Genomic DNA, 9,381 nt, shown 5'->3' with positions numbered 1-9,381 from the left:
GACCACTGTTTGAACACTGTGTGACCTGACCACTGTGTGACCTGAACACTGTTTGAACACTGTGTGACCTGACCACTGTTTGAACACTGTGACCTGAGCACTGTTTGAACACTGTGTGACCTGACCACTGTTTGAACACTGTGACCTGACCACCGTTTGAACACTGTGTGACCTGACCACTGTTTGAACACTGTGACCTGACCACTGTGTGACCTGACCACTGTTTGAACACTGTGACCTGACCACTGTGTGACCTGACCACTGTTTGAACACTGTGACCTGACCACTGTTTGAACACTGTGACCTGACCGTTTGAACACTGTGACCTGACCGTTTGAACACTGTGACCTGACCACTGTTTGAACACTGTGACCTGACCACTGTTTGAACACTGTGACCTGACCACCGTTTGAACACTGTGTGACCTGACCACTGTTTGAACACTGTGACCTGACCACTGTGTGACCTGACCACTGTTTGAACACTGTGACCTGACCACTGTTTGAACACTGTGACCTGACCACTGTTTGAACACTGTGTGACTTGACCACTGTTTGAACACTGTGACCTGACCACTGTGTGACCTGACCACTGTTTGAACACTGTGACCTGACCGTTTGAACACTGTGACCTGACCACTGTTTGAACACTGTGACCTGACCACTGTTTGAACACTGTGTGACCTGACCACTGTTTGAACACTGTGTGACCTGACCACTGTTTGAACACTGTGACCTGACCACTGTTTGAACACTGTGTGACCTGACCACTGTTTGAACACTGTGTGACCTGACCACTGTTTGAACACTGTGTGAAAAACTTCTACAAACTGTCGAGAAATTAAGAAAGACATTGTTAGAAGGAAGTAGACAAAATAGTAATTTATTAATAACTTATCATTTCTTTACATTCGTAAGACAGGAGTGTGGACTTGAGGAGTGGTGAGGGTTGAAACCAAGATGGCTTCTCCCACAGACAGTTCTTCTCTCAGGAACGAGAGAAAGCCAAATCCACCCATAATTTTGATTATTTTCTAAAACAACAAAAAACTGCATTTCACAGAATTTCCCTGAAGAGGCAAGGCCTCCTTTTTTGTCAACATCTCCCAGACTTTGTAAGCCTTGAACACAGATAAGCATTCATTTGCATTAACCCTAATTGTTCCTCACTAAACAACAACAGAAAGTCGCCATCTCAAATTGGCTTCATTAAAGGTATTTCCACCAAACTTAACAAATTTACAACTCACATTTCTTAACATAGGCATGCACTGACAGTTTCAGCGATTTGATGTAGAATTATTTTGCTATGGTTCAATTCGGGTAGAATTGTGATAGGAGGTGAAAGCATAGCTCGGGGAAAGCCCTTTGAGGGTTAATGCACAATAACACATCTATGTACAGAACTAAGGCATACAACCAAGGTGACTGATTTGTGTGAGGGTGGGGGCAAAAAAGGCCTGTCGGCTGAAATTACATATAAAGCGAATATGATATATATATACATACACAATTTTACGATTCTTGGAAAACCTACTACATTTTTTGGCATAATAAACTTAGATACTGATCAATATACAGTTTGTTTGCTTACATAAAATAAGATTTCAAAAAAAGAATAATCAGTACCCACTTGTTGCAAAGGGTATATACTAGACAAGAACAAGGCTTTACTGTATTGTCTTTTATATTAAGATATATACACTTGTATAAATGATTAAAATGACTCCACACATGTAAAATCGAGTTCAATATACTGTGCCGTCTAACCGGGGATGTTTCAACCCCGAACAGGCAAGTCTTCACTGAAGACAAGTAATATGCACCCCAACAAAAATTATGAAGGTACAAGTGCTAGCCCAAAAAACAAAAAAGTATTTATAATCATATATATGTTCAGATAGAACAATCATGTTTCTTTGGCACACCAGCCTTTCGTCGTGAAGCTAAACATACACCAGACCATCAGACCACTTAACATCTCTTTCAAAGCATTGACAGAATTTTTGGGGGGCAAAAACCTCATCGAGTCCAATAGCAATATAGGGTTCTAGAAAGTTCATGTGCTTTGTCTTTCTTCGCTTCCCCTCTTTTCTCTTTCTTTCTTTATCTGTTCCCATTTTTGCAGCAGCTGCTTGTGAGCCCTCGGGCAGATCAACCACGTGCCCCCTTCAGAGTCCATGCTTGGCAGCTGTCACCTCAAGCCAACTGTGTCAACAACGGCATGATGTCACCGTGTCACAACAGGTGATGGAAATAAAGTAGAGAAACATTTCAGCGTTTCAGGAGGTTTCATTACACCTCTGAGCCAGTAAGGGGGTGATGGTGGCGCTGCCTCACGTGGACTCCAGTGGGTCCAGCTGGAAGACGTTGTGGTTGGTGGGGGTGGTGAAGTACAGAGGTTGTGTGGGGGTCACCACCCGGTTATCGCAGGGGCTCTTCAGGCCCAGGGTGCGCTCAAAGTCCAGGAGTTGGCCCATGAAGTTGAAGTTGGGCGAGATGTTGGACTTCTTCATCTTGACGATGTCGTAGGCGTCGTTCATGGACAGGTTGAGCTTCTGCATGAGGTAGGCTACGGTTACCGTCACAGAACGGCTGATGCCGGCCAGACAGTGGACCAGGACGCCACATTTTTGACCGCGGGCCTCATCTGAGAAGGAGAGGAACAAAGAGGAAGAACAAGTTACAGACTTTTGTCAGATATTCATAATTTGTATTTAGAGAAAACACAGCAAGACAAAAACAGATAGATATTCTGAAAATGAGAAATGCCTACTGTGAAGGGACTAGTGTAAGGGAAACCAGATAAAACAATGCCTGTTGTGACAAAACAACAGTCACATTCAAGTAGTAGACTCTACACTACAGTTAATGCTGTAGTGCTAAATGCTAATCGGTTGTAGTCAACATTGACTGGGCCAGTTCCACGGTTAAGCAGCAGAAGTCTGAAATGATCGTAACAGTCTCCCGCACACGTCAATCAACAAACGGCTGCGGTCTGGTACTCTGCGTACTCTGCGCATAAACAGAGCCGACATTCTTTAATTTGGTCAGGAGTACCACGACTTGGAAATGTACTATTAACGCTCTATCAAGTCATTCTTCAGCCTGCCCGGTTACTTGACAATGGTGCCATTTGGGCGTGTAAACGTAGGAGTCATGAGGGCACCCTGTCAGGGCTTACAGGATGTCAACAGAGCCTGTAAATGGCTCTCTTTGTGAAAGGAAAACATCGCAGCACTGTCCTAGATTACTTTCAATGGCCGTTTCCTTCCTGTTGTGTTCAAATTACCCCCCTCCTTCCCCCTCTCCAATTTCCACACAGGCCTTTGTATTACAATTACACAAGGCTGGGGGTAAGCTAGGCCCCGGCTGCAGACAAAAAAGCAGACAGGAAGTATTCCATTGAAGTTTAATCATTGTAATTGGGAGCAGTTTATAGTAAGGACCATACAGCTAGAATAGTATTTATCTGCTTGGCACAATGGCATGAATCTTGTTCCCTCTGTAAATCCCTCCTTAACTGACTTAATAAGAAAGTACCCATTTTTTTTACATTTACATTTTAGTCATTTAGCAGACGCTCTTATCCAGAGCGACTTACAGTAGTGAATGCATACATTTCATACATTTTTTTTTCCCGTACCCAAGGACACCTATAATCCAAATTTCACAACAATAACTAAATAACTTCCTGGTGATATGAAGATATCTTACTAATAAGATGCCTGTACTGTGGGCCTGTGGCTTTCTTTCACTTGTTAGGCCAATCATTGCTATATAGGCGTAAATATACAACTACATTTATTACCCTCAATTCATTCTGTGGTGATGTAAAATAAGCCTGCTTTATATATATATATATATTAACCGTGCATCTTAAAATCAATTGTTGTGTGTAAAATATAATTTGAGAGCTATCAGTGTGCTTGAATAGACGTTATTGTGCTTACCTATGAAGCCAATGGCCTCTGGGAAGAACTGTGACAGATTCTGGCTCCAGTGATCTGAGATGGGGATCTGCTTGTACTTGAATTCCCCTGCGTTCTCGAACATGTTGGGCAGGTTGGGAGTCACGTTCAGAATGTACTTGATGCCAAACTCTTCCAGAATATCCAGGTTGGTGGAATCCTTGGCGCAGCCCAGGTAGAGGTGCGGGAGGATCTCCACTGGGAAGGAGGGCTGAGGGTTGGAGAGGGGACTGCCGTCTGAGTCTGTGGCGCTGCTCGGGTCTCGGTCGATGTCGGACTCGATATCCGAGGAGTCTGAGCTTATCCGCAGCCCCCCGAGGCCGAGCACCTGGGCCGTAGGAGAACTGCTGTTGAAAGAGCCGACCAGATTGGTCTCGCACTGGGCAGGGAACTCGGCTTGGAATTTGCTGAAACCACCTGTAAGGTGAATGAAATAATAGTGTTAGACAAATCCATTGATAAAAACAGGCCTCGGCTACTCTATGTTGTGACCTAACACACTTGCATTATCCTATGCGTTTTTGCGCAAAATGCATCCAAAATATCACTTATTCATTATTATTCACCAAATTAGGCCTACATTTTAGTGTGAAATGTGTGCTTCTGGAAAGAATAACAAAACTCACCCTCAAGGTAAAAAGCTTTGTAGCCCTCGTCTTTCATCCTCTTCAGGAGCAAGCCCAGCACCGAGCCCCCGTTGACATTTTCGTTCCATTCCCTGCTGTATTCGTCATATAGCACAATGGTATCCGTCTTGCACCTCCGCGCAAATCTCTCCCGGTCCTCGCCGTTTGAGAGCAAGGACTTGATGGAAAGATTGCCCTTCTTCAGCCGCCGGAGCATCAGACTCGGGATGGCCACGTTAATCGCCGTTTCGACGTGCGAGGACTCGTATAGCTCCTGCGCTCTGCAGTCCATTACCAATAGGCAGTCTTTGCGCGTCTTGAGGTGCTCCTGCAGCCACTCCACGGTCTTGCTGATAGCCATTACCGATTCGAACTGAACGGGCTTGAGCTTGTCAAGCATTTAGCAACAAAAAACAATTGTCACTTCACTGCAGGAAAATTATGTGCTTGGTCCCTTTAGGCTACCGCAAAAAAACGTCCACAACAACAGAACGTTATGAGGACTGGATCATTGAAGAAATGGCAACGCAGACTGATCGAGATAAAATATATTCTGGAATAATTTAAGAAATTAAAAAGGATATATTGTATTTCTCACGACCTTGGCGGTTTTGTAGGCCTAGTTTGAAACGAAATCAACAAAACAAGATTGTTTCTTAAATATCCGACTGTAGATTGCCTATAGGCCTACACTAGCAGTAACACTCATTCATGCAGCTGCGTGAAGAATGTCCCATGTATTTATCAATGACTCACTGGCCAGCACTGACGTTGTCTTCGTGTTATATAACTGCCGCTTTCGCATAGAAAATATTATTCTTCTGTAAAAATCTAAATAAGAGGGATTGATTGCAGTTCAGTTACAGATGCAAAGCACTTGAATTTCCAATAATTATTTCTGTTGTCGTCTATTCCCAACGTTCTCGTTGTGAATAAGCGTATTTTGTTGTTGTCGACACTGGGTCGTCGATGTGCTCTCTGCAGCGCCAAACTAGTGAATGGTTACAAACCCGAGGCGTTTCAATGGATACATTATATCCGCCAGCCAATCAGAGGGTGCCGAGCAGTCGTCGCCCTGGAAACGGGGCCGGTTGGAACGGACTGTGGTGATGAATTGTTAATAACTTTGTCATTCACAAAAAAAAAAAAGGCTAAGAATTTCCGCTCCGGATAAAGTGAGTGCAAACAAACAGAAGCGGCACTGCAGGGGGAAGGAAGGAGAGGGTATTACTTTAGTGCGTAGAGGGGGATCCTACCTTGTGCTCAGATTTCTTAATGCCGAAGTTGCGCTATGACAGGTTTATTGCACGGTGAGGCGGAGTTTTAGAGACGATTTATTTGGGGACAGGAGGCATGATTGAATTTTGGAACCCCAGTGAATGTATTTATTTTTTATTGTTGTAATTTTTGTCAATTAAATAAACTATTTTTATGATTCCATAAAATGTTAAAGGATGTAATTATTTAATTCATATATTGCAATTCATTTGGTCTTCTAATTTAACATGCTTTGTAAAGTAGATTCCAATGTAGGCCTATTGGGCGCGAAAGGCTGTTCATAACGCATGCTTCATTCCAGTATCCGTGCCAAAAATGCACCTGCAGTATGTAGGCCTATATGCTAGCCTAGGATACACAGGCTGCGTTTACACAGGCAGCCCAATTCTGATATTTTTCCCAACTAATTGGTCTTTTGACCAATCACATCATATATTTTCACATAAGCTCTTTTTCAGATCTGATCTGATTAGTCAAAAGACCAATTATTAAAACCAATCAGAATTGTCTGCCTGTGTAAACGCAGCCACAGATGATTAATAAATATGTTGGTTTTCTGAAACAGAAGTGCGTGGGTTGGATGCTATAGCACCTCTCGTCTGGGTCTATTTTTATCCGTTCGTTACACTACTCCTTCGGCTCCAGAGCTTTGTGTGGGTGCAATTTCCATTTTATTATGAAAATCTCTATTTTTCTCTCGATCTCTCTCTCTGATAAAACAAACATACAATTAAAAGACTACATCAAAACCACATAATTTCACTACAGTCAACCGGATCTACAGCATTATAACATACACATGTGGTTTTGACTCAGTAATAACGAAACCAACGTTTACTGTGTCATCAAAAGCAACTGTTCGATCCTTTGGACCCGCTAATGGCCGTGCTAAATCTAAATGATGTCCCATTAATAAACACTAGAAGGCCAATCAGCGGTGGAATCGGGCATTCCAACGGACTTTCCTACACATGATTACCTCAATGAATACATATTTCTTTGCTACTTAGTACGGAATTTTAACTTCCACGCCAAGTTTGTGTAGGCATAAATACATTGCCAATAAGATTGCACAAATGAATGTGGTTACTCCAATGAACCATAGCTGCTGATTATTTGATCATCTAAAATCCTCCCAACTAATCCAAAAACGGAACAACAAAACAGACGCCATATGCAGGGAGGGAATTTTAATACCTAAGAATGTTTCTATATTAATTATACAACATTTAAACTTTTTTGTAAGTGAACAATAGAGGGAGAGTTCCCTAAATTCAAACATAAATCAAAACATTTTGACTTGTTAAATGTTGACTTAAGTTGTTAAAAAGCCTTCATAACAATGTCATTACAAAACATAACATGCCAGGTTATGGTGACAATAGTGATAATCTTTTGCCTTAGCTGTCTGTATCTGATATACAGAATTGAACAAAATAATCTTATTTTTAGAGTAAATAGTGCACAGGGCTATCCACACACACACACACACACACACACACACACACACACACACACACACACACACACACACACACACACACACACACACACACACACACACACACACACACACACACACACACACACACACACACACACACACACACACACACACACACACACACACACACACATATACCGGATCCTCTCAGGCAGAGGCATGTGTGTACATTTTCAGAGCAGTTAACATACGAAATGTGAAGCAGCAGACCTTTGCCCTTCCCCCTGTCACATTCAAATAGTCCCCTAGTAGACAGTGCTCTGGCTGAATGGAGCCAAGCTATTTCCTTTCAGGTTCAAATACATTCTCTCTTTCAGGAACAAATGCCCCCTGCCCCCTTTTCTCCATCCACCCTCTCTCCCTTCCCTCTTTCTCTATAGCCTCCATTTTTTGATCTCCCCCAAACTGCTTTCTCTCTCCCTTCTCTCGCTCTCCCTATTTTCCTCCCTTTCTCCATTCACCTCCCTCCCTCCCTCCCTCCCTCCCTCCCTCCCTCCCTCCCTCCCTCCCTCCCTCCCTCCCTCCCTCCCTCCTGTTAATCTACTTGCCCTCCTCCTTGTTTCTCAGCCACTGGGTGCTTGTTGACTGACCAGGAAATCCTTTGTTCGTTCACAAAAGCTCCCTGTATCTAGGAGTTGTGGGGTCTGGACTGGAGCTGTGACGCTGTACAGATGGGGTTGGAGAGGGAGGGTCTGTGTCTGTGTGTGTGTCTGTGTGTGTGATATTGTGTCTTGGTTGAACAGTGCAGCGGCTTATCTTTCTCTAACTATGAGCTGTTCCTGATATTTAACTTCTTGTAAGTTCCTTGGTGGGCCACTAATGGAGAGAAAGTTCCAGACACCCCAGAAAAGATAACACAGAGACCTGTCAGACTACTGTCATTGATAACAACAGAGACCTGTCAGACTACTGTCACTGATAACAACAGAGACCTGTCAGACTACTGTCACTGATAACAACAGAGACCTGTCAGACTACTGTCACTGATAACAACAGAGACCTGTCAGACTACTGTCACTGATAACAACAGAGACCTGTCAGACTACTGTCACTGATAACAACAGAGACCTGTCAGACTACTGTCACTGATAACAACAGAGACCTGTCAGACTACTGTCACTGATAACAACAGAGACCTGTCAGACTACTGTCACTGATAACAACAGAGACCTGTCAGACTACTGTCACTGGTTGATAACACAGAGACCTGTCAGACTACTGTCACCGATAACAACAGAGACCTGTCAGACTACTGTCACTGATAACAACAGAGACCTGTCAGACTACTGTCACTGATAACAACAGAGACCTGTCAGACTACTGTCACTGATAACAACAGAGACCTGTCAGACTACTGTCACTGGTTGATAACAACAGAGACCTGTCAGACTACTGTCACTGATAACAACAGAGACCTGTCAGACTACTGCACTGATAACAACAGAGACCTGTCAGACTACTGTCACTGATAACAACAGACACCTGTCAGACTACTGTCACTGATAACAACAGAGACCTGTCAGACTACTGTCACTGATAACAACAGAGACCTGTCAGACTACTGTCACTGATAACAACAGAGACCTGTCAGACTACTGTCACGGTTGATAACAACAGAGACCTGTCAGACTACTGTCACTGATAACAACAGAGACCTGTCAGACTACTGTCACTGATAACAACAGAGACCTGTCAGACTACTGTCACTGATAACAACAGAGACCTGTCAGACTACTGTCACTGATAACAACAGAGATCTGTCAGACTACTGTCACTGGTTGATAACAACAGAGACCTGTCAGACTACTGTCACTGATAACAACAGAGACCTGTCAGACTACTGTCACTGATAACAACAGAGACCTGTCAGACTACTGTCACTGATAACAACAGAGACCTGTCAGACTACTGTCACTGGTTGATAACAACAAAGACCTGTCAGACTACTGTCACTGGTTGATAACAACAGAGACCTGTCAGACTACTGTCACTGGTTGATAACA

The 9,381-nt window shown here is 43.3% G+C and overlaps 1 protein-coding gene across 1 annotated transcript; it reads right to left on the bottom strand.

Annotated features, from left to right (window-relative positions):
* Window positions 1-866: 866 nt before the first annotated feature.
* On the bottom strand, window positions 867-5,580 carry dusp6 (dual specificity phosphatase 6). The gene is made up of 3 exons (NM_001165367.1): window positions 4,597-5,580; window positions 3,953-4,387; window positions 867-2,649 (listed from the first exon to the last, which is right to left on the bottom strand). Exons 1-3 carry the CDS (start codon window positions 4,994-4,996, stop codon window positions 2,336-2,338), a joined length of 1,149 nt encoding a protein of 382 aa, NP_001158839.1. The 5' UTR covers window positions 4,997-5,580; the 3' UTR covers window positions 867-2,335.
* Between the last annotated feature and the right edge of the window lie 3,801 nt (window positions 5,581-9,381).

This window comes from Salmo salar, chromosome 10, assembly GCF_965601325.2.
Source record: "Salmo salar chromosome 10, fSalSal1, whole genome shotgun sequence".
NCBI classification, from domain to species: domain Eukaryota; kingdom Metazoa; phylum Chordata; class Actinopteri; order Salmoniformes; family Salmonidae; genus Salmo; species Salmo salar.
This window is presented reverse-complemented; position numbering and strand designations above follow the sequence as displayed.